The sequence below is a fragment of the Lissotriton vulgaris genome, chromosome 11 (assembly GCF_964263255.1).
Source record: "Lissotriton vulgaris chromosome 11, aLisVul1.2, whole genome shotgun sequence".
NCBI lineage: Eukaryota > Metazoa > Chordata > Amphibia > Caudata > Salamandridae > Lissotriton > Lissotriton vulgaris.
Genome location: NC_141699.1, coordinates 721,230,634 through 721,256,940, shown reverse-complemented (window position 1 = coordinate 721,256,940; position 26,307 = coordinate 721,230,634). Strand labels below are relative to the sequence as shown.

Below are 26,307 nucleotides of genomic sequence, written 5' to 3'. Positions count from 1 at the left end.
TCAAGAGTGGTATCAACCTCAGGGCCAAACAGGTGATCTGGGTTGACCGTCTGGTTCAAGATGGTGGTTTGAATGTCCGGCTTGAACCCAGATATTCTTAGCCAGGCATGTCTGCGAAGCATAACACTAGTGTTAATGGCGCGTGCGGCGGTGTCAGCCGCGTCTAGAGCGCATTTTATAGAAGCGTTGGAGATCAGCTTCCCCTCCTGTATTAGCATCTCAGCCCCTTCCTTATATTGATCGGGCAGGTGTTGCAAAAGGGTCTCTAGGGTATCGTAGTGTGCCCTGTCATAGCGCGCCAGGAGCGCCTGTGTGTTCGAGATGCGCCATATGTTGGCTGCCTGCGCTGCTACCCTCTTCCCTGAAGCTTCAAAGGCCTTCGATTCCTTGTCTGGGGAGGAGCATCACCCGTAGTCTGCGAGTTGGCCCTCTTCCGGGCATTGGAGACAACCAGGGAGTCCAGAGGCAACTGTCCCCTAATATAAGTTGGATCAGTGGGCGCTGCCTTATACTTTTTGTCGATCCTCGGGTTGATGACTCTCGCCCTGGTGGGTTCTTTGAAGACCTCAGCAGCGTGCTTTAAAACACCCTTCAGCATTGGCAGAGTTTTTACAGTCTTTTCAGAGACTGAAAAGGTGTCAAAGAGGAAGTCGACGTCCCCAGGGTCAGCATGCAGCTCGACGTTGTGATTGGCTGCTGCCCGCTCAATGAGGGCATTGAAAGCCGCAGAGTCTTCAGTGGAGGAAGTTTTAGCGGAGAAGAGCTGAGGGTCCTGCCCAGAATGCGGGTCCCCAGGCTCACCACCAGCAGACCAGGACGGGATAGCTATATTCATCCTCGTCATCGCCCTCACCAGCGTCCACATCGGAGTGAGTGGGCGAGACTTTGTGAGCTTGTGGTGAAATGGGCTCCACCAAGGCTGGAGTACCAGCAGAGTCCTTCTTCCGCTTTAGTGGGATCTTGTACGACTCCAATTGGGGCTCCGGGGTGATTTTCCTCTTCAGGAGGGAAAGCCTGCCCGTTTCGGCGTCGATGAAATGTTCTTGACGCTCCTCCTCCGAAAGTTGTCGAGGCCGTGGGCCAAGGACCACCAACGATGCCTTCGGCGTCGAAAAAAACCTTCTCGGGCACGCCGGCCCCCGGTTTAGCAGCAAAAGCCTTCGGCGCCGTCTTAGGAGGCAAGGTGAAAAGGATCGGCGTGGGCGCCTTCGCCAGTTTCTCCAGAGGCTTGGCCGGCGGAGGGTCCTTCGGCTCGACTGCTGCGGCGCCGTCCCTTATGCGCTGTAGGGACTCCGTGACCTTCTTCGTGAATGCGGCAGATGGACGTGCCGGTTCGACAGAGTCCTTAGAGGTAGGTTTCGGAGTGGAGTCCTTCGAGGCCCCCCTCGGAGTCGACACACTTGGCGCAGCCCCCTTGGCCTTGTCGTGTGGAAGCGGGGCAGAGAGGGCCTTCGGGTCGTCGGGCCGCTTCTTCGGGTCGGTAAGAGACCTCTTGGGGTCGTCAACCGTCTTCTTGTGATCGAGTCGACCGACCCCTTCACTTTCGGCTTCGACGTAGTAGCCTTCGGGTCGGCCATTTTGACGTGGCCCTTCGGCTCGACGGCCATCTTAGGTTTCTTCGGCGCCGAGGCCTCCGAAGTCTTCGATCCGACCAATGCGATGCGCACTTTCGGTTTCGATATCTCCGGCGTCGAGACCGTAGATTTCACTTTTGGTTTCAGTGTCACCGGGAGTGAATCGGTACCAATGTCCGTGGCCGGGCCAGCAGGCGGGGCCGAGGAACTTATATCAAGGTTTCGGGTAAGGCCCGAAGGCGATCCCTCGACCTGGGCCTTATTGATTGGAACGGCCCCAGAGTCAGTTTGAGGAAGCTCTTCGTCCGAGCAATCCTCCATGGCCCCAAGGGCCCCGTCGTCGTCCCCATCCTCCTTGACGACTTCACCGAAATCTTCGGCCTGGGCGTCGTAGTCGTCCTCGACCTCCGACGCGCGGTTAGATTCTGAGATGTCCTGGATATCTTCATCCTCGACCTCCCCAGCATCGAAAATGTCCGTAGGCGCCGGTGCAGATTGCTGGGCCTCCAGGCGCGCAGCTCGACGGAGCTTGAGTGTCTTCTCGGACCGGAATCTCGAACAGGCCATACACTTGGCCTCGTCGTGGTCCGGCGACAGGCACTTGTTGCACACCGGGTGGACGTCGATGTGTGGGTACTTCGAGTTACACACCGGACATATTTTGAATGGACTTCGGTTTTCCATGATGGTCGATGAGTCTGGAGCGTCGACTAGGCCCTCCGCGCCGAAAGCACGCGGAAGTACAAAGCTCGGCTTGGAGTCGAGGAAAGTTGCGAAGCCGAACGCAAGACAATACCGACGCAAGTCCTAAAGACCTTTTGGTCTCAAAGTTAAGTTAAGTTAATTCTTATTGATTCCGACAAGAGGGAACCAAAGACATCCGAACCCAATGGCGGAAAAAAACAATCTGGGGATGGAGTCGATGCCCATGCGCACTGTAGTCCAGCGGAGGAGCCACCTATCTCGTGATACTTCGAAGACTCTTCCAGGACAACAATGTGCAATCATCCGGACCCAACACTAGGCGGCGATCTATGCACAGATATGAATTCAGCAGCCCACATGCCTCGAACCTCAACCTCAACAGAAGGGAGGTGAGGAAGGGTTAATTTTAGCCTCCGTATCTTTACTGAAATTCAGATTCTCTTGCCATTTAATTTTTAGAATTGCTATTTCATCACAAGACGAAGGCTACCATTATGCATGTTGGTAGCCATCCAAAACCACATCAGACATGTGTTCAATAGGTTTACAATAATGTTTAGGAAATGTGATAGCATTAGACCAATCTGCCACTTTCATAATTTCTTCCAATTGACCAACTCTCCAGGGGGCTTGACTAGACATGGCACCTTTCAAAGAATGTGCACAAAGATTATGAAAGTCAACGCTAGCTTGCTGCATGATCCATTCAACCCACCTTGCAATTGTTGCTGTGGTGACCGCTTGAAGGGGTTTGACAAAAGGAAATCAAGAACTGCTTAACGCCAGCAGGTCGAAACTCATTCATATGGGAATCATATTCTTAGATGTAATTAACTACACACAATAATCTGCATGAATCATATCTTGGATAAAAGTTAAAATAGGACATAAGTCTTTATTCTCTTAGTAACATCAAAAGTAACCCCAAAGGGAATCGTAGAGTATCTCCAATGCCTTAACATCGGAAACTCTACAACATGAAATTAAATAAAGTAATGACGCAAGTTTCATAGTAAGTCTTTTGGTTGCCAATAATTTGTTAACTGGCAAAGAAGAGAACATGGAAAAAATCAAATTGATATCTCGCAAAGTTTGATATCTAGGTCTAAGGGGGTGGGTGAGGCCTTCATAAACTGATGCTCTTAAGAACTCGACAAACTTAAAACATTCTTTCCTACACACCTTCCATTAATCTAACTGTGAACTGAAGAAATAAAATAGTCCTATAATTTAGGCCCCTATCAAACTGTTCCACCAGAAAATTAACCCCCTCAGCTACAGGAGCCTCCAAGGGATCCAAGTCCCTTTCCAAGCACCAACATACCCAGTTCTTCAATATTCCCTTATACCTGTACCGGGTGCCAGGAACCCAAGACTCCTCGAGGAGCTCTTCCTGAAAGGCCTGACATCTCTGAAGATCGCCTGACACTTTCCATACAAGAAGGCTCAAAATTCCTGCCTGGACCAGAGGATGTTCCTCTCCATCTATGTCTTTCAGCAGATTCTCCATAGCAGGTAAAAGAAATGGTATGTTGCAAGTGATTTACAAAGCCATTGGAAACCACGCCTGCGGACCCCAAAATGGAGTTATCACAATAAGACCGCATCTCTCCTGTCTTACTTTTTGAAGGACCCTCCAAATCATTATAAAAGGAGGAAACACGTATGCATCCGCCCCTCTCCAGCTCTGAAGGAAAGCATTAGCCACTAAAGCCCCTGGGTCAGCCATTCAACTGTAGTACTTATTCATTTGAGACTCCAGTCCGCTTGCAAACAGATCTATCTCAAGGGGACCCCAACCATAGAGTAGTTTTCTGAAACAGTCTCTTCCACCTTGCAATCGTAGTCTCTCAAACACCATTAATTTTAGTCAGCAGCAACATTTGCCTTCAAAGGCACATAGTCTGCCCTCAAGCTTATTCTGTGTTCTGAACACAATAGCCAAACAAGATTTCTTGGCTACATCGGTCAAATCCATGGATTTGGAGCCTCCAAAGCGATTTATATAAGCAACCACAGAAACTTGTCTATTTTTAAAAAAACTGCCCTGCTTTGCAAACAATTCCCGAAATGCATGAGATCATGGAGACCTGCGGTCAATTTGAAGTGGCTTATGTGATATATCCTCTCAGTGCTTGACCAAAGTCCACCAGTCTCCTGTACACCCAAGCATGCACCCCAACGAATCATACTCTCACCTGATTCTAGAATGAAATCTGGTGAACAACCAAAGATTGCCTGGCCTTTCCAGGCATCCCCATTATCCATCCACCAAACCAGTTCGGTCCTTGCCTCGTGCTCTAGTGACATCCTGTCTCCATACCATTAACCTTCCAGGAGAGCTCCCACTTTCACCCTCTGCAAAGAGTGGTAGTGTAAGGGGCACGGGAAAATGGCTTGAATAGAAGAGGACAATAGTCCTAAGAGCCCCTCTAGCTCCCTCAGAGTTAAAGAATCCACAACGAAAATGTGTCCTATTTCTCTCTGAATCTTGGATCTTTTGCAAAGGAAGGAGTAGAAGCACATTCATTGTATTTACAGATAAACCTAAAAATGTCAGTGAATAAGAACAGACTTCTCTTTGTTGATTATAGAACCCAAACTTTCCAGTAGGGACATGACCATGTCTAAATCTTTCAAGACTTGAGAGCGGCATTGGGACATGATCAGAATATCGTCCAGGAAAATGATTATTCGGATACCCCTTTCTCTGAGGAAGGAGATTACAGCTCTCATTACCTTGGTGAAACACCAAAGGGCCGAAGAAAGGCTGAAGGGGAGAGAAGAAAATTGGTTAAAGCGTCAGGTGAACTGAAGGTAAGGTTGACGGTCCCTGAAATTGTGAAGTAGGCATCGTTAAGATACAACTTCCACAACCATTCGTTTTTTAAAGAAAAATAGCCCTTAGAAGATGAATCCCTTCCATCTTGGAAGTGTCTGTAAACCAAGAACCTTTTCAATTCCCTTAGGTTAATAACTGGTCTCCAATCCTTGTCCTTTTTCTCCACCAGAAAAAGAGTACTTACAAAGACTCAGCTTTTTAGCTCCACTTCTATATTAGCACCTGTTACCAACATGGAACTCACTTCTTTGTCTACAATATTTTGTTGATCTACTTTCAAGATCAGCTCCCTTGGTATAATAGTTTAAGAGGGAGTTACCAAAACCTCTATCCTGAAACCATGTACGGTTTGTAACAGCAAGGATCATGAGTAATTATTTACCAAGCATGGAAAATATGTGGGAGGCAACCTCCCACTCTTTCCTGGTAAGAAGGAGAAGGAAGGATGATAGTACTTACCTGAGGAACCTTGGCTATGGGGCGTATTCCCTCTCGCCCTCTGTTTACGGCCTTGCTGAGGGTAGAAGGTAGATGCTGCTCCGGCTTGGTAGCATCTACCGTAGCCTCCTCTTTTCTAAAGTTATTGAATTGGGCCCTTTGGAAGGCTTGGCCGGCATAAAGTCCCCTTCTGCCGACCCAGCCAAAAAGGCCTGGTCTGAAAACCTTGAATAAGTTGCTCTGGGCCTTGTCAAGAGCGGTAAAAGTGGCAACATATTTGCCCAGGCTCCTGACCATATTTTCACCGAAGAGAAGCCCGTTATGGTTTTCTAAAGCCTCCTCCTTAGCCAGATATCCCATTTTGCGGCCAATGTTTATAAGGATAGCTTTGCATCTTTCAGCATTCAAACCAGTGTTTGTGTTTCCCAACAGAACCATTGCATGCTGGCTAAAGCCTCTCAGGAGGTCGAAGTCTAGGGGAAAATCCTTTATATAAGCCTCTTCAGCCAGGTCGATTATCCTGACAAGAGGGACAACAACGTCTAGGAGGCGGTCTTGACAACGTTTAACACCATCGCTGCTAGGGAGATTCCCCCCCGGTGCTGGTGAGCTTTGATCCCCATTGTTCATGACGAGCTCAGCTCGTCATGAGCAGCGAAGGGGTTAAGGGACCTTTTGAGGCCTTTTCTGGGGTCTCTGCCCATTTTGAAAAGGAAGGTGATATGCTCTATGTGATTTGGAGTAAGGCATACCATGTTGTGAATTACTGGCCTGGAGCATTTGACCTTGAAGAGATTGCGCATGTCTTTTTCCAGAAGATTTCTGATCCCCCTTCTTATAAAACTGCCCACATACTTGAGGGGCCACCACTCTGTACTCTGGGATGTTTAATATTGTGGGGGGAAAACATCTCCTCTCCTAGAAGATTTTTTATCACATCTTTGAAAGAAGAGGGTACTGAATCCTCAGTGAAGAGATCATCACCATCTAGATCTTCCTGGTCAAGGTCTAGAACATACACTTCATACATCTTATTCTGGTCCTTAAACTCAATGTCTTAAGTATCCAATACCTGTGTGCAGCCAGGCCACCCAAATCCATTGTGCAGCATTGGACTCCTATCTCTTTTATGCTGCGCAGGGCACCACTCCTTTTTGAGGTGCTTAGACCTCCCATCCTTTTACTGGTGCTTAAACCTCCCATCATCTTTGAGGTGCTCTGACTTCCCATTACCTTTGAGGGCATGGACCCTTCTTCCAAGATGCTCGGTCTGCCTTTACTTTTTGCCCACCTTATGTCGGGAGTCAGAGTCATCCTCCGAGATGGACCATGCTTAATTATCTGAGCCCCGATTGTGCCTCTTCCTCCTCATTACCTGGCTAATTTTCTTACTGTATGAAGCTGCTTGGTATATACTGTACCAAAATGAGGTATAGTGTGCTCAGAGCCCAGTGGAACCCCAAAGGTAGACATACCTTACTGTATGAAGCTGCTTGGTATATACTGTACCAAAATGAGGTATAGTGTGCTCAGAGCCCAGTGGAACCCCAAAGGTAGACAGAGGTAAAAGTAGATCACACCTTCTTATCTATTTGTAGTAGTGTGGGCGAGCAGTAAGGTTTTATCAGAGGGTAGTGTTAAGCATTTGTTGTACACACTCAGGCAAGAAATAATGCCACACACTCAATTGTATAAAAATATTATTTAGGTATATTTATTTTCCAAAACCAAGCGAGCCTGGCACAGGTAAGCGGAAATGATAGTTTTCAAGGCAGGTTGAACAACACAAGCAAGCTGAATGAAAATGACTTTGATACAGGTTTGTAAATACTTGGAATACAGTTCAAATTACTGTCTGATTACTTCGAATTACTTTACAGATTACTTTATGGATTACTTTTTCTACTCAGGATGATATGCCTAGATATCACACTGGGACATTTCCTAGAGAAAAGGTAAGTAAAACAGTTTTTAGCTATTTGCAGTTTTTCAAGTTCTCATATAAAACCAACTCCACACAACAATTTTCACAAGAAAGCAGTCATTGCCGTCCCATGGAAGGAAATTAAGTTATCGGTTTAAAGTTAAATACTCGGGTTTGTGAGTTGGTTTTCTGGGGTTAATACCAGGGTTACCCCAGGGTCAAGCATGCACTCTCCAAGCACCCTCATTGGCACTAGGACAGCAGGTGCAAAGTGCTGAGGCCCAATATTATCCAATGTTGGATTGGGCCCTCAGGTTGATGGCTGCTCACAAGCGGGCCACATGGTTGTGTGAGGAAAGCTCATGGTATAAGGCCCAGGGCAATGGGGTTTCGAGTTAGCACTCAAAGTAAACCCGCAGCGGCGGCTTGGTGCAGGGTGCTGTCTAGGCGTGGGGAGCCCTGCTGATTTCAATGGGAGTTGCCGGTTTTGGATTTTGGCTGTAGGCTTGGTCCAGGAAGATTTCCGGGAGGAACCAACAGCTGGGCAGGTACGTTGGAGGGCGCGGGATGAAGGTGCACCTCAGGTTCTCTTCTCCAGGGCGCAAAGCAGCTGGATGCAGGGGTGTCTATTGAGGTCGGATTTCACCTTACCAGGCCACTCGCGGTTGGTGGGGGGTCGCCGTGCAGATGCTGCAGGTGACGTCAGGGAGTCCTGGAGGGGTCAGCCCACGGTGGAATCGGACTCTGGAGCACTGGGGGACCTCGCTGGGACTGGAGGGCCACTCAGACTCGAGCCGTAGGCGTCGGATGCAATGGTGTTTCCAGGTGTCAGGTTTTCCTTGTCCTTAGCAGGCTCAAAATTTGTCTTGGGAGTTTCTTTTTAACAGAGCTGCTGTTCACAGGAGATCCAGTCTTTGTTGAAGGCAGTCAGTCCTCCAGGGGGGTTCTGGAGGTTGCTGGCTGCAGGACAAGCAGGCTTTTGGCACAGGATCCCTGAAAACATTAGACGGACCAGTAGGGCTGGGGCCAAGTCAGTTCTTCTCTGTAGTCTCCTCTGCTGGGCGACTTCTTTCGTCCTTCTTCGTAGGTTGCGGGACTCTGTCTTCTTGGTACAGGGCTGCTCCCTAAATACTGTATTTAGGGGGCGTTTTAGGGGTCTCAAGGTCAGTAGCTAATGGGCTACTGACCTCAGGGTGACTACGCCCTTGGTGTGCTCCCCCCACATGGGGGAGTGTGCACAATTCCTAATCCTGGTTGGAGAGTGCCTGCCATCTTCAAGATGGCAGGCACTGAAGAGTGGGCTTCACCTCGCTTCCCCCGCCTGAGGGGTTGGCAGAGGGAGGCACACCCTTCTGGGCTGCGCTAATATTTCCCGCCTGTTTTCCCGCCGGAAAGGAGGGGAGACAGGAAGGGGGCCTGCTCCTGATAACAGGAGAGGGTGGGGGTTGCGTTACAAAGGCAGCAAGGCCTAGAAGCTCCCCTGACACAGATGGCTCTTCCTGGCCTGGGGGTGTGTGACCACCTCTGCCCAGGAAAGGCTTTGTTTCTGGGCTCATGGAGCGAAAGCTCCCACCTCAGGGGTCCAGAAACATGTCTTTTGGTGGCAGGCTGGTGTGCACCAGTCAGGGAACCCAGCAGAGGCTGGTCGGTTTTCAGGGGGGCATCTCTAAGATGCCCTCTGACTGCATTTTTCATTAAATCCTACACTGGCATCAGTGTGGGTTTAATGTGCTGAGAAGTTTGATACCAAACATCCCAGTTTTCAGTAAAGCCATTATGGCACTATGGAGTTTGTAATGACAAACTCCCAGCACCATATACACTTAATCGCTTTACTGCACATTGTCTAAGAATTGGTCTAGACACTGTAGAGGTACAGGGCTCATGCAACTGTGCCCTCACTACTGGTACAGTGCACACAGCTAGAGGCCAGAACAACCAACTAGAACTTTGCACTCTGGACTTACAGTTCAGCAAATCCCACTTCTTTCTACCTTGAATACCTAACGTACTGAAGGTGCTGGTATGCAGGATTGCATCTCCAACAAACATGGGATGGCAGAGGCTGAAGACATCACCATTTCAGCTCCTGGCAATAGGCCTTTCAAAGCACCATCCACATTTGTTCCCATCATGCTGCACGATGCTCTGGACATTTTTCACGAACGCATTACAGAGGAGCTAAAATCACTACATCGCAAGACCAAAAATATCAAACATAAACCTAACCACATCAATACCCAGCAGTTTTTCTAACTTATGGAGAGACTTAAAAACAAAGATTCTGTCGTGATAAATAACTCCGACAAGGGAGGAAATATTGTTCTTTGGGACAAGGCACAATACAAGCTGGAAGCATTCAGACACCTCAACGATGTGGATTGTTATAATTCGGCAGATGTCAGGAAAATCAGCAGGGAATACAAAGATGAACTTAATATGTGGAAAAGAGAAGGCTTGATCACCAAAGATGAATTCTCCTTTCTACACATAGAACACCCCACGTTGCCCACATTCTATCTGATTCCAAAAGTTCATAAACTTGTTGATCCAGTCCCTGGACGCCCGATTATATCGTCGAGAGACAGTGTCTTCGAAAATACCTCCAGATACGTGGACCACTTTTTGCAAGAACACATAGTCAATTTGTCCACCTATCTTAGAGACACTAAAGATTCTTTGAGGAATCTGAATGCTATACGTTGGTCCAGTGAGAATTTGCTTTTGACACTAGACATCACCTCACTTTATACTAGTTTAAGGCATGGTGATGGTTTAAACGCTATGTATCATTTTCTGAAAAGCAGGTGTATTTCTATGTACAGACAAAACACTATGCTATTGAGAATGATACATTGGTGTTTGCATAACGAACAAGTTACTTACCTTCGGTAACGCTTTTTCTGGTAGATACAATATCTGCCTGTGGATTCCTCACCTTGTGAATATCCCCCTTGCGCCAGCAACGTTCGGAAAATTCTTCGTAGCACGCCGGCGTGGACGACGTCATAGGAGCACGGCATCGCGCGCGACTCCGTCTGACGTCACCGACTCCATATAAGGCCCACGTCGGCATGATGACGTCAGTTCCGCCCTTTTTTCCGTGCCTTCGAGGCACCCGGATGGACCAACAAGTACTTATATATATATATATATATATACACAATGTACACAGTACATGCAAATCAAAAGCAATTAAAGTGCAAAACTATACAAAATCAGAAATACAAAACCATAATTACATTTGCACATGAACCCAGGTATAGCAGAGTGGACAACGGGGAGGCGGGTGGGCCAATGAGGAATCCACAGGCAGATATTGTATCTACCAGAAAAAGCGTTATCGAAGGTAAGTAACTTGTTCTTCTGATAGATACATCTGCCGTGTGGATTCCTCACCTTGTGAATAGAGTCCCACAGCAGTCCCCACTCCTGGAGGAGGGTGTCCACTCTGCTACACCAGGAAATCTTGGAGAACAGAGCGCACGAAGTGGCCGTCCCTCCTCACCTCAGCATCCAAGCAGTAGTGCTTCGCAAAAGTGTGGAGGGAGGCCCAAGTCGCGGCCCTGCAAATGTCCTCAACTGGAACACCTCTAGACAATGCAGAAGTAGCAGACTTCGCTCTAGTTGAATGAGCTCTAATACCCTCAGGAGGGTCCTTACCCGCCAGAGAGTAGCAAATCTTGATGCACAGGATAATCCATCTGGAAAGTGTGCGCTTGTGCACCGCTCTACCCTTCTTGCAGCCAGCAAAACCCACGAAGAGCTGATCGTCTATTCGATAGTCTTTAGTCCTATCAAGATAGAAGCTAACCGCTCTCTTCGGGTCCAGGTGATGAAGCCTCTCCTCCTCCTTGGAAGGGTGTGGGTGAGGATAAAAGGTAGGAAGGGTAAAGGATTGACCTAGGTGGAAGGGAGTAACCACCTTAGGCAGAAAAGCAGCCCTGGTCCTGAGAACCATTCTTTCAGCATGGATGGACAAAAACGGGGGCTTGGAACTAAGAGCCTGAAGCTCACTTACCCTCCTTGCCGAGGTAATTGCAACTAAGAAGACCGTTTTAAAAGAAAGAAGCCTCATTGGACACTTGTGTAAGGGTTCAAGCGGCGAACCCATCAGATAGGTTAACACAAGATTCAAGTCTCAATGAGGCACAATGAAGGGAGAAGGAGGGAACCTATTAGTGAGTTCCTTCAAAAACCTCAAAACCACAGGAGATTTAAAAAGAGAGGGCTGATCAGGCAAACAGAGAAATGTCGATAAGGCTGAAAGGTAACCTTTGACAGTGGCAACAGCAAACCCTTGCCGTGCCAGAGAAAGAGCAAACAACAAGATATCAGACAAATGAGCCTTTAACGGGTCAACATCCCTCTCCCTACACCAAGATACAAACTTAGACCACCTATACGAATAGATGGACTTGGTGGAGTCGCGCCTGGCAGAAAGAATGACATCCACCACCTCGTGAGGGAGAGAGAAAGAATTCAGATTGCCCCGTTCAATCTCCAGGCATGAAGGTGTAATGTCTGGAGGTGGGGGTGTAGAACCTGCCCCTCCATCTGAGAGAGGAGGTCTGCCCTGAGAGGGAGACGGAGCGGCGGGTGAGAGGAGAGGTGGAGAAGATCTGTGTACCACACCCTTCTTGGCCAATCCGGGGCGACCAATATGACTTGGGCCCGGTCTTGGCGAATCTTCCTCAGAACCCGAGGAATCAAGGGTATGGGAGGAAACGCGTAAAGGAGCTGACCTCCCCAGCTCAACTGAAACGCGTCCCCCAATGCTCCTTGCATCGGATACTGGAGACTGCAGAATGACGAGCAGTGAGCATTCTCGCAAGTGGCGAACAGATCCACCCGAGGAGTCCCCCACATCTGAAAGATGTTGCGAACAACCTCCGGGTGAAGCCTCCACTCGTGGTCGGCTGAGAACTGCCGACTGAGAATGTCCGCACGTACGTTCAGGACTCCGGCCAGATGATTCGCCATCAGACAAATCTGGTGGTCCTGAACCCAGGACCAGAGACGCAGAGCCTCTTTGCAAAGACACCACAACCCTACTCCTCCCTGCTTGTTGATGTACCACATCGCGGTCGTGTTGTCCGTCAGGACCTGGACCGATAGACCGCGAAGGGAAGGGAGGAACGCCTTGAGCGCCAGACGTATGGCCCGCAATTCTAGAAGATTGATGTGAAGCAACCTTTCCTCCGGAGACCAAAGACCCTTGACCTCCAGATCCCCCAAATGAGCACCCTACCCTAGAGTGGATGCATCCGTTATCACCGTGGCCACCGATGGAGGAAGCTGAAAAGGCTTTCCTTGTGACAGATTGCCTTCCACGCCCCACCAAGACAGATCCGCCGCAGTTTCTCTGGAGATCTTCACTGACTCCCCGAGATCTCCGTTGTGTTGATACCACTGCCTGCGGAGGCACCACTGGAGTGCCCTCATGTGCCAGCGTGCATGGTTGACCAGGAGAATGCAAGAAGCCATCAGACCGAGCAGGCGAAGGACCTTCAGGACCGGAACAACCGCTCCATTGTGAAATAAAGGAATCATTTCCTGAATGTCGCGAATCCTTTGCGGAGGAGGGAATGCACGACATACTGTAGTGTCCAGTACCGTACCTATGAACAGGTTGCGCTGGGAGGGCACCAGGTGAGATTTGGGCACGTTTATCGAAAAACCCAACCTGAACAACAGCTGCGATGTCTCTTGCAGGTGATGAAGCACTCTCTCGGGCGACTCCGCTTTGATCAGCCAGTCGTCCAGATACGGGAATACAGGTATCCCCGACCTCCTGAGATGTGCCGCCACCACTGCCATCACCTTGGTGAAAACTCGAGGCGCAGTAGTAAGACCAAACGGAAGGACCGCAAACTGGTAGTGTTGCGATCCCACCGTAAAACGGAGATACTTCCTGTGCGACTTCAGGATTGGGATGTGAAAATACGCATCCTGCAAGTCGATTGACACCATCCAGTCTTCTTCCAACAGCGCTTGAAGAACCTGCGCAAGAGTGAGCATTTTGAATTTCTCCTGCTTGAGATAGAGATTCAAAATCCTGAGGTCCAGGATTGGACGTAACCTGCCATCCTTCTTGGGGATCAGGAAATACCGGGAGTAGCACCCCTGACCCCTCTCCTGCTCTGGAACCACCTCTATCGCACCCTTTTTGAACAAAGCCAGGACTTCTTCCTGTAGACGAACAAGGTGGTCCTCCGAACAAAAACCCTGGCAAGGAGGGTAATTGGGAGGGAACTCCTGGAAAGGAAGATCATACCCATTTTCTACGAGATTGAGAACCCAAAGATCTGATGTAACCGATTCCCAATCCCGTAGAAAATGAGTAAGCCGACCCCCCACCGGAGCCACATGATCCAGAATGGCGGATCTAGGGCTGCTTTGCTGCAGGGGGAGGGGGTTGATTATTAGCGGAAGAGGAGGAGGAGGAGGAGGAGGTCTGGCGTCCACGACCACGGCCCCTTTGCTTTCCTCTGTAGGTTTTATACAGAGGATTCTGACGCTGCTGCTGCTGTCCTTGGTTGTAGGGACGAAAATTGGATCTGCCAAAACCCCTGAACTTCCTAGTCGCAGAGCCCCTTGACTGAAGGCCCAAAGATTTCGCCGTAGCTCGGCTGTCTTTGAATCTCTCCAGAGCTACGTCAGCCTTCTTGCCAAAGAGGCCTGTCCCATCAAATGGCAAATCCAACAATGTAGACTGAACATCTGAAGAAAAATCGGAGGATTTAAGCCATGCGGCCCTTCTTGTTGCAACAGTAGAGCCCATAATCCTGGCAACAGAGTCCACCGTGTCCATACCACTCTGTATAACCATGCGAGCTGCAGCCTGAGTATCAGCAACCACCTCGTTAAAGTTCTTCCTATCGTCCTCCGGAAGCTTAGGCGAAAGTTGTTTAACAGAGTCCATCAACGCATGAACGTATCTCCCCAAAAGGCAAGTAGCATTGGTGGACTTCAAGGCCATGCTACCCGAGGAGAAAATCTTCTTAGCAGACTGGTCCAACTTCTTGGAGTCCTTGTCTGCCGGCACCTGAGGGAAAGAGCCCGCAGCCCTGCTGGAACAGGCGGCCTGCACTACCAGACTCTCCGGAGCAGGATGCGAGGAAAGAAATTCAGGGTCATCAGGAGCCACCCTGTAACGCCTTGCCACTGACCTGGAAACCGCAGGAGCAGACAAAGGTCTCTTCCAGACCTCCTTTATTGGTTCAGTCAATGCCTCTGTAAAAGGAAGTGTAGGCTCCACAATTGAAGAAGGCGAATGCAAAACTTCCGTAAGGATGTTGGGCTTGTATTCAACTGTGGGCAAAGTCAAGCCTAGCAAATCTGCAGCCTTCCTAATAACAACATGATAGGGTGCCAAGTCCTTAGATGGAGTATCTGAAACATATGGCAAACCCCCTCAGGAGAAAGTTCCAGGCCACTTGCGTTTTGAAGGTCCTCAAAACAATCCCCCTGATCTTGCAACTCTCCTTCCTCAACCTCGGAGTCCATATACTCCTTCTCCTCCAAGAGGCGTTGAGCCCTGCGCCTCGACCATTCCATGCGGACCGAAGTCGATGGATCCGGCAACGACTCCGACGGCGCCGGAGCCGACGTCGAGCGAGGAGCCGGAGGACGGGAAGCACCACGATCCGAATCACCACGAAGCTGATCCGGAGTCGGCGAAGCCGCAAGCGAAGTCGACTACCTCGGCGGCGCCGTACCGAGCCAAGGAGTACAAGGCGTCGGCATAAACGGCATAAAGGGGGCCGGGGCATAAGCCTGGGGCACACCCAAATTGAAAGACAAAGGACCCATGGGACCAACAGGCGCACCAGTGGGATACATTGCCCTCGAGTAAACTCCAAACATGGCGTTTAAAAACTGTGAGGGATCCTGACCTGGACCTGGAAAGGGTGGGTACGAACCCAACGGCCGCTCCGAAGGAGGCTGATCCGGCAAAGGCGCACCCTGGCCCTCTTGTTCTTCAGGCTCCACAACCGGAGTCGGTGCTCGAGGAACCTCTTCTTCATGCACCGATGAATGGTGCGACTCCAGATCCTGTTCCGGCTCCTGAACTGGAGAACCAACGTGAGACCGAGCCGGAGAAGGAGACACGAAGTCCTTGTGATGTTTACGAGACTTCTTCCTCGAATCCGAAGACTCCTTGCCAGAATGGTGTCTGGAGTGATGTTTACTCCTCTTATGCTTCTTTCTCGAGGAGCTCGAAGCATGGCCCGAGGCCGACTTGGATCCGGACCTCGACCTCCCTCTGGACCTCGACCTCTCTCCGGACCTTGATCTCTCTCTCGACCTCGCCTTGGCCCTCGAAGCCGACCTCGACCGCGACAGCTGTCTCGACTTCGAGCGCCTGGACACCGACCTCGAAGACCTTCCGGCTTCTCTTTCCTTCACCTTTGCAAGCAGAAGCTTCGCCTCCCGCTCTCGCAAGGCTTTGGGGTTCATCTTGTCACAGGAACGACAGTTCTTAACATCGTGACCCGAACCAAGACACCACAGACAGTCTGAATGCGGGTCGGTGATCGACATCATCCTGGAACAGGAACCACATTGTTTGAAACCTGTCTTCCTCGACGACATCCTCGGCGAAGAAGTGAATTTCAACAGAGAAACTGTAACAGCTAAACAGAGAAGATACAAAAGTATCGCAGAAGATCCCAGAAACCGTTAGCGTCGACGACGCGGAAAAAAGGGAACTGACGTCATCACGCCGACGTGGGCCTTATATGGAGTCGGTGACGTCAGACGGAGTCGCGCGCGATGCCGTGCTCCTATGACGTCGTCCACGCCGGCGTGCTACGAAGAATTTTCCGAACGTTGCTGGCGCAAGGGGGATATTCACAAGGTGAGGAATCCACACGGCAGATGTATCTATCAGAAAACATTGTTAGAAATGGGATTTCTGGTTGTCTAGGGCTTGCGCCAAAGTCAGGCAGAAACCACCATTCTACGTCAGGGCAAGGAAGTCACCCGTCAAGATAACCCCTGCTCACCCCCTTGGTAGCTTGGCACGAGCAGTCAGGCTTATCTCGGAGGCAAGGTGGAAAACGCTTGAGCGCGCACCCAGCAACAACACCCAAGGCCCACCACAAAGGAAACTCCACACAAGGTTATATATAAAAATAGCCTTTGTATTATATCAAACACATTAAATAATAAATACACACTTTACAATGTGCCATAGGCACGAGCAGAATTTACAGGGGATATATGTACAGGGGACAGGGTCACGTGGGCCACTATCAAAAATAGGCACTTTTAGAACTAGCATTTGGTAGAATTAGCACTTTGAACATATAATAACTGTAGCACCAAATAGCAAATAGAGCACACAACCAGTAACCACTGGTGAGAGGTAAGTACCACCTACGCAACCCTAACCACCTTAGGAGAATATCACGCAGGGAACCATGAACTCACTAGTATCACTATACTAGGCAAATCCTCCTAAACATCACATACATTCAGAGGTATAAAACATTACACATGATGCAAGAATCACATTAGGCAGGTAAATCACAATTGCGCAAAAATATCACAGAGGGCATAAACACAAATTGTCCTCAGGCCAACTGGCCTCTCGGGAGCTGAAACGCCCTGTGTCCAGCAGAGTCAGGGCAGGCTGCGCAGGCAGCCAAAGGGTTTGCGCACAGAGATCAGGCCTAAACGAAGCAGCTGCCCACTAAGTGCTGGGCAGCTGGGGATCTCCTCTGGACTTTTCAACCAGGAAAGGGGGCCCAAAACAACATGGGAGGTGGGGAGCCTCGTGGGCTCTAAACAATGATGCCCCCGACATTGGAGTCCTCCCTCTGGGGACTAAGGAACCAAGAAAAAGCCCAAGAGCCTCTCGTGGGCTCTGAATAAAGATGCACCCACTGGGGGAGCAGCACGCTGACAACCGGGGCCGCTCTACCCTCAGGAATGCCCCGCAAAAATGTTGGAATCTCTCTCTAGGGGACTCGAACACGCAAATGCCCCCTGAGCCTCTCGTGGGCTCGATTGATGCACTTGGGGCCTCAGGGGAGCCTCGCAGGCTCTCAGTAAACAAATGCCCCCCCGGACTGCCAAACCGGAGCCCCACTTACCGGGGCTCCTGCTGCCGGTCTTCTTCACTCGCGGTCGGGCTGGAGGATCAAAACGGAGCCCCACTCACCAGGACTCCTGCTGCTGCGGTCTCCGCTCTTCGTCCGGCGCTGCTTCCTGGGGTGGCTCTTCTCTGGGGCTGCGGGGCTCTCCCTTATGCACAGGAGCCCCGCCAGCCACTCCAGCCCGCCTGCTCTCTCGCGGAGGTCCTCTCCTTGCCGCAAGCTCACCTTTCCACATCGGAGTCCCGCCTGCTTCTCCAGGCGGCGGCTTCTCTCCTGGGCTGCGGGGGCTCTACCCTCGCTAGGGGAGCCCCGGGAGATGACGCCACAATCTTTCTCGGGGCACAGGAGCGCGGGGTGGGCTCTCGTCCACTTCCTGTTGCTCCCCAGCACTTCCGGGTCATAGGAGCGCGGGGTGGGCTCCCGTCCGCTTCCTGTTTGTAGCGCCTGCACTTCCGGGTCGTTGCAGGCAGAGCGGCGGCCCTCCTTACTTTCCCTTTGCGGCGACGGTATTTTGTTCTCCTCAATACGGGGTGGGCTCCCGTCAATTAAATAAATAAAACAGGATGGGCCCCTGTTCTTGAAGTCAGCAAACAAAGGGGCGGCAAAGAAACAGGGTGGCACCCGTGGCGAGATTCGGCCAATTTGCAGGGCCACACGCAGGGTGAGCACCCGCTTCGTAAATAAGCACAAAGGGGATCCCCCCGCCGGGGAATTCAGCGAGGCAGGGAAGGGCAACTCGGGGCTGCAGGGACAATTAAAGCGCTCCCAAGCGCTAGGTCCCCCTCCCAATTCCAGGGGAAGTATAGCAAAGCAAAAAGTCCTTTAGGAAGGAAAAAGCAAGGGGGGGCGGGGCAAGGCTGGGCCCAGGGGCCAGCTCACTAGGCCCTCCAGGCAAGAAGGCAGTCCTAGTGGCGGTCCTCCTGGCGCCCAGCAGCAGCAGGCCCCCCTCCAGTCAGGAACAGAGAACCTTTTCCAAGGTTTTGAAGCACTTTGTTGTGCTCAGCCACCCTTTCCATTCACTGGCCAGGCTAGGGACATTAGACGCACCACAGGGGGCGGAGCCAGCATTGTGTGGGAAAAGCCCAGCCCTATTCAGGTCCCAGGTGCACTCCTCCCTGGCCATCCACATGCAGATCTCCCATTCACCACTGGGGCAGACCCATTCTGACTCCTGGAGCCTGGCACACCAGCCAGCTCCAGCCAATCACACGCCAGCCAGTCATGTCACCTTAATTACACAGATATACCAACTTCTAGAAGTGGCACTTCCACACTAGGTACATTCACGCAGCACACATCATCGCGCAGTATTTAATCACACGAGTCCGCACATACCAAACTCGAGCCTGCACTCCACACGCATCAGGAACTAACATGGACACATACATTCCCCATGCATTCCTATGGGAGGGCAGACCAATCTCACTACATGCACGCACTTTACCCTGGGACACAGTGGTAAAGTGCGCAGAAGCCACAAAATCACTAACGCCAGGTCACAATTAAAAGCAAAAAAGTTTAGGGGTGAACCTGCCAGAAGGGCCAAGTCCAACAAACATGTTTGTGTTCGATGGGAAGATCTACAGGCAGAAAAAGGGCGTGGCCATGTGGGCATGCTTCTCCCCCAGCTATGCGTGCATGCACGTAGGCTGGTGGTAGGAGCATGTCCTCAGGGTGGAACACAAAGCATTATATGATAGACACGTAGTTCACATGTGGAGGTATATTGACAATATTTTCGAGGAGATAGAGAGAGCCACGATCAGTGCAACAATGTTACCTGCAGATTTATTTCCACATACAGCAGGCAAGCAAACACGATCAGGGGCATTATTAATGCGCAGTGGCCTATAGTACTCACCCATGCTACGCTTACGCAGATACTGCCCTTCAAACCTAACTTTACGTATAGGAAAGCACGTTCGATGTGCAGTGACTTAGTAAACACTAGCCCTGAATTGGATAAAAAAAAAATCGGGTGGTTATCCCTAAGAAATGTTATTTTTAAGTGCAGCACATGCCGTGCGTGCAAATTTGGGATTAATGTGAAATCTTATACCACTGCATTCTCCGATACTCCAGTTAATTTGAGGGGTCATTACACGTGTCGCACAAATTACGCTGTGTATATTCTGCAGTGTATCTGTGGCCTCCGCTACGTTGGCAGCGCTAAGCTGCAGGCGTATGTGCGCATCCTGCAGCATTTACGTGCTACCGTGAATTCAGACCCCTCGAATCCAGTGGCCCGACACATAAAACTGGAGCATGGGAACAAACTCAATGTGCTCCAATATTATGTCATAGACAGTGTTCCAGCCAAACAAGGGGGGAACCGCGAGAAACAACTGAGGCAGCTAGAGACCAAGTATATAGTAGAACTGGATACCAAGGCACCTAAAGGGTTAAACATATGCGAAGATTTACATCATCTGTAATATCCATTTAGTAACTATTACATCAGGTTCTACATCTCCCCTTTACCCATTATGAAAGGTACTTAATTTATAGTCACAACTTCCAATGGGATAGGTACTTTCTGTATACTGAAGACTGTCTTACGTGACCTAACTGTTTAGTTCATTTCATTTTATTTTTATCAAGAGTTCAAACATGTAAGTTTTTCGAGTCAGTAACTTTTGTATGTTTATGATCATTTTTCCTTCATGTATACTAAGATTATATTATTGGAGGTCAATGTCAACTCACTATGCTGCCTTCTCTCAATGGTTGCTTTTTAATTTAATTTACTGCACGTTTTTATGCACTTTTATTGCAATTGTTTTGGCACAAGTGTATAGTTTATTAGAAAGTGCTCAGGCAACATTTAACACAATGTGTATGCACTGTTGAAGCTCCCTTTATTCAGATATATAGCATTAACAATATTGATCCACTACAGCAGTATCAGGTTTGAGCTAACAGATATTCAAGTAACAGCGAGGTATTAACTCTGCAATAGTTTTTTTGCAGCTATTGCATTTTGCCCCTAATGTCTATTAAAAAGGAGGCTCTTTTTCGCATTTGAGCAGTTATTTTTTGCATTTGAGCAGTTATTAGGTTTTGGCCAAAATGTTTTATGGGTTGGCAGAACTTTGTTGCATTTGTGCCGTTATAATCAAACTAAGGGCATCCCTTAAAGAACATTCAACATGTTCCTTTTTGTCCAATTGCTAGGGTAAACTAAAATGCAACGATCAATGTAGGTTGTCTGAAGCGAAGGTACACTTCCTAGCAAAACAGCTGTTAATGACTAATCCCTGACTGCTTTTTACAATTACAAAGTACGTTCAGTTTTGTAATGAATTGTGGATCACCTTATATATCTTTTTATACATTGTAGTTGTACACTTCATACATTTGTCTTCACTTTCTATTATATTGGTAGTCATTATACCACATGGTCACTGCATTGCCTTATTTAAACGTCACAACCATGCGACGCGGTTATGTGAGCAAGGCCACTTCGCTGGCCGAAACGCGTAATTTGTCCGACATTTTGCACGCTGCATATGGCTAAATAAATACGTTACTGCGGCCAGCAGTAGCAGAAAGGATTTAAGGAATCCGTCTCTCGTTGTGGTGTCAGAACGCCCCGGAGTGGTAACTGGATATGGATATATATAGATATATATAGATATATATATATAGATATATATATATATATATGTATGTACAGGGCCTCTAAGGGTGAAACAACAAGTGCTGCAGCCCTTGGAGCCCTTCCCGGGCCACTGTGCCCTTGCTCCATTTTACAACAGATGGACATGTGACCAGAGAGGTGCCAATTGGGGGTTCGAGGTAGTTTTGGGAAAGAACACAGGCCCTGGGAACCTGATTGGCAGGGACCAAGGGCACAACAAGTCAAAGTGCATCAGAAGTCTGGCAAAATGTGGGGGGGTTACTGCAACAGAACCCAGCTTCCTACACTCACGTACACACTCAAGCATATCATGTTGGATTAACCTCTTAATGATTTCTTCATTAATAGTACCCTCGGGCATCATAGGGGAAACTCTTCTATGATCAGACATTGTGTGCAACTATAGTATTTACAAAGTAGTACAAAGGTTCAGAGAATATAAAATTCCCCATAAAGTTGCCCAAACTGCCCAAACAAGAGTATAAGTGGGTTCTCAAAGGCCATGAAATTGAGCAAAACAAGGCAAAGAAGCGTAAAAATGTCCAAATGCTATCCATAGTGCTCATGCAATGACAGGGGACAGCTGACTGACCCTACAAACAATGGTTAACCCTGACGTGTTACAGTATCCCTCATGCATGGAGCGTAGAATTCAAATACAATAATGGGCTTGAGCCTCAACCAATATGGGGGCTGTCTCATAGGACTAGGGGATCTTGCCCGAGGCTTTTCTCATAATCCTAATGCCTCGTAAACCCCGCTGCATGCGGCAGAACAGGCTTTTGGAATGTGTGTGGCAGTCCTTTGGAGCAGAGACGGTGCTCTCTTATAGTGGGACACACAACAGGTCAAGAGAAACCCGAAGCGAGGAAATACGGCGGGTCTGGCATCCAGCAGTAATCATTTTCCTGTTGGAAAGTCAATCTGCTGGCAAAGAGATCTATATCCAGAGCACCCCAAAATTGTTGAGAGAATTGAAGACAGAGATGTTGAGCTTCCAATCGATGTGGTCCAAGTGGAACCTTGAGTTCCAATCCGCCGATATGTTTGTTTTCCCTGGAAGATATTCGGCTCTTAGGGATATCTTGTGTTTCAGACAGAACATCCACAGTTTTCTTGCTAGATTCGAGAGGTCTGCACATTTTGTTCCGCCTAGGCGATTTATATAGGCAACCGCGGACATATTGTCAATTTTTAGAATGACAGATCTGCCCCGAAGGGAGTGTTTGAAACTCATCAGAGCATAGAGATCGGCGGTCAGTTCTAAGTAGTTTATGTGGTGAGAGGATTCTTCTTGAGACCAAACACAGCCTGTGTTCTGATCTAGGAGACAGGCTCCCCAGCCATGTAGGTTCGCATCGGATTTTAAGACAAACTCTGGTGCTGAACCAAAAATTGCATTTCCGTTCCAAGCATCTAAATGCTCTAACCACCAGATCAGTTCTAGTCTTACTTCCTGGCCCAGGGAAATGCGATCTGACGAGACCACTACATAGCATGCATGTGCACAGTAGTGATGAACCTGTGATTTATGTCCTGTCCTAAAACATAGAGCCTGGTTTCTGATGTCTGCATAAACCATGTCTACCTCTGTGGGCTATTCTTGTGACTCCTTAAGGTGGACTCTCAGGACATCATTTGTTCCTTTAGAGATTTCCAGATCACTCTTCTACTTTCCTAACTACCGCTATGCCCCCACCATTCTCTGCTCTATAAAGAAATGTAAGAGTGTTTAAAGACGTCTGACTAAAAACTGCCAACCTACTTGGATACCCACTGGTACCATTACATTCCTATACTTCTGAAGGAAACCAGCAGAGAGCCATAACATTTCCGCACTTCTGGTAAGTAAGAGGTCTTGGCACTCCTTCCTGGGAGGGTGTTCCAACAGATCGGCTTTCCCTATCTGTGAATGCACCTCAGCCAGAAAGAAGGCATGTCGCTAAAAAAAGACAATCACATATTCAATACTTAATAATGCCTTCCACTTACATCATCAGTCTAATTAAATTACCACCATGTGGCCCGTATACCTAAGGGGCTAGCATTGTCCCACAGGACAACCATCCATTGAATAACCCCCAGCAAGGAAAACTTCTAAGTCATACTTACACAGTAACGTCATCAGCATAACACAGCTTCAAGCCATTTAGCTTGCTACGTTTTGCAGTGTCAAAGACACACCTAGATACAGCTTAACCAGCAATATGATTTTAAAAGTGATTTGGAATCATAGAAAATTGTGGGAATGCGTTCTCCTAATACACGTAACAAGTTAAATATAGACATGACACCATTTTTTTTAACTACGTTTCAAAGGTCAATTTCCAGGTTATCATAGTACAACCTAACTAACGTGAATAAAATTACTAACTACTTCACAGACTGCATCTTACAAAGACTTTAGAAATGAAAATCACTGGCCTAATGCACAAAAGCCTATTCAATATGATTTTAACACATTGTACAGACAGACACTCGTGACTTGGATTTAGTTATATAGCAGCATGGCATAAACCATATATACTGATCAGCAGATAATAAAATGGTATGTATTACCAATGTTAAGGAAGGGCAATTACAACCCAGTTGAAGCTTTGCCTATCCCAGTCTCTAAGTCTAGCTACCTATACATTAAACTGTTTATACAGGGTGTTATCTCATGCTTCTGAGTGGGTGACAGTTTTCGGCTCTGTGGCCTCCTCTGGGTATGAGACGGATTAGGGCCATTGGTCGGCTTGGCATTCTTGACTGTTAGCCAATCATGGAGTTCAGTATCTTTGCTTAGGAGAGGTGCACTGACTGATCATAGGTTCCCATGTCCTTAAGCGCAAGGACTCACGTGTCCTTTTAATAGTTTAAGAATGTGAGGTCTGTGCCAAAGTACATCTAGAATCCTTTGCTACTGATGACTTCACAATGGGAAATGTCCACACAACGTAACTGGGATGATGAGGTGAGTCTCAAAATCGATAACGGAATAAAAATTGAAAGAGCTCCTCATTTCGAAGGTGCCTGCCGTATCTATTATGTCTTTGTCAATGTGCGTGTCAACAGTTAAGTATGCTTCAAGATCAAAAAGGGCTTCAATGCAGGCGGTGTCCTCAACTCATCAACTTTTCTGGAAGCTGGAGATCCTATTCTCTTTATTAACAGAGAATGGCAGGAAAGGAGATGTTCTCTATCATGGAACCATTTTCAACCTTCAACTTAGGGAGGCTCTTAGAAGGAGCAGCGTAATGCAAAGTGGCATGTGTATCTCCTGAAGGCAAGTCAAAACAGCTTTTCGAACAGTCCAACAAGCTTCTCACTGAATATCTTATGGCATTATGGGTACCCCATATTGTATATATGCCAGGGAGGCACTAAAAACAGATTGGTGGGGAGACCATTTTAAGAATTTTCCTCCAGTAAGCAAACAGACAGAAAACGAATAAAATAAAAAATAATAAAATAAAAACGTCTCCAGTTTAAAGGACCGGCAATGTCAATGGACACCTTAACATGCCATGTGAAAACAAAAAGGGTTGAAAATATTCAATTTATATGTTGCTAAAAGGTTTGGAAAAGGCAGAACCTAAAGCTCATAGATCTTTCCAACAGGAGCCTGAAAAAATAACTGATGTCTTGACTGTTCATGTTGAGCATTATCATGCAGTGAATCAGCAGGCTTCCTTTAAGGAGCAGTGTTCAGATATTTTAAAGCTGCAGCGGGATTCCATTTTCATTAAATTATTTCATTTTTATGTTTTAAAAAGATACAGAAAAGGCTGATCGTATTAGCACTTGGGAAAGTAGAACATATTCTAATTACAAATAGCTTCTCCTTAAAGGTCAAATACATTAATCCACACACAAACTTAAAACATTTTTTTTACTAAAAGCTTATACTCCTTGGTGAATGTTCTGGCACTAGTCAGTGTTTAAAACTATCATTGCCCAGAATGTAGAACCTTGACAACATGCAAATGAGACTGATAGATATGGAACCCGTCAAAAACTAATTGAATTGACATTTGTGCAACAGAAGTGTTTCTAGAGAAGCAACAAACCTTAAAGGTAGGGGACAAATAATTCTTCAGGAACCAGAATTTCACAGGCGTCTTTGTGTGCTTCAATACTGATAACATCATTATTCTGTTAGAAAGAAGAAAGTACACATTTATAAACTGTAGAAAAACAGACATGACTAAGGTTACCCAAAGAACAAGTTACTTACCATTGGTAACACTTACTCTATCTAGCTGCAGATTCCTCACCTTTTGAATACTTCTGAGATGATAGACTGGATCCAGAAATGTTGAAGCAGTAGCCCTGCACCCCAGTACGTGGCATTGTGAGGGTTCGCGCTGATGTTTTGCTCTGGAAGCTATGAACGGAGCTGCAAATAAGCACTACTTTTGCATACTGACGTCAGCCGCTTTCTAGGCTGTCTGCAAGCCCAGGTGCAGATCCCAACAGTGCATTGGCACTGACCAATGTGCAGATCTCTAGACTTGGGAACTTTTTAGATGAAGAAGAGTCCAGTTCACAGACCGGGGAGGTAGGACGTTCAGTGAGGAATCTGCAGTTCGAGTATTCACCAGAAAAAGCATTACCGAAGATAAGTAAAATGTTCTTCTGATGGATACTTCTAAGAGCATGTTTTTCACCTCTTGAATAGATACCAAAGCAGTACCTCCCAGGAAGCGGGCTTGTGAACTGATTCAAATCAGAAAGTCCTGCAGGACAGAGTGAGCAAAGTGCCCCTCTTGTCAGACTTGGCAGTCCAAACAGTAGTGCTTTGAGAATGTGCGAAGCGGCGACCATGTAGCAGCCTGACAAATGTCTAGAACAGGTACTCTGTGTGCCATGCAGTGGTATCAAACTTGGCTCTGGTGGAATGAGCATGCACGCCCTTCAGGCAATGTCTCTTAGCCAGTTCGGTTTTTGATGAAGAACAATCCTGCGAGAAACTGTCCTTTTCTGCCCTGCTCTGGCCACCTTTGCTTCAGCAGCTCCAACAAGAAGCTGATAGTCCACACGATGGTCCCTGGTACGATCAATGCAAGAGCTGAGAGCTCTGGAATCCGGCCAAT

General features: G+C 48.1%; 1 protein-coding gene across 2 annotated transcripts in view; it reads right to left on the bottom strand.

Annotated features, from left to right (window-relative positions):
* UGGT1 (UDP-glucose glycoprotein glucosyltransferase 1) overlaps positions 1–26,307 on the bottom strand; it is an 849,443-nt gene that overhangs the window by 130,758 nt on the left and 692,378 nt on the right. For both annotated transcript variants that reach the window (XM_086943802.1, XM_086943803.1), the window contains one exon: positions 25,282–25,366. In XM_086943802.1, coding sequence (XP_086799928.1) covers positions 25,282–25,366 — 85 coding nt within the window. The remainder of the gene's footprint in view (positions 1–25,281; positions 25,367–26,307) is intronic.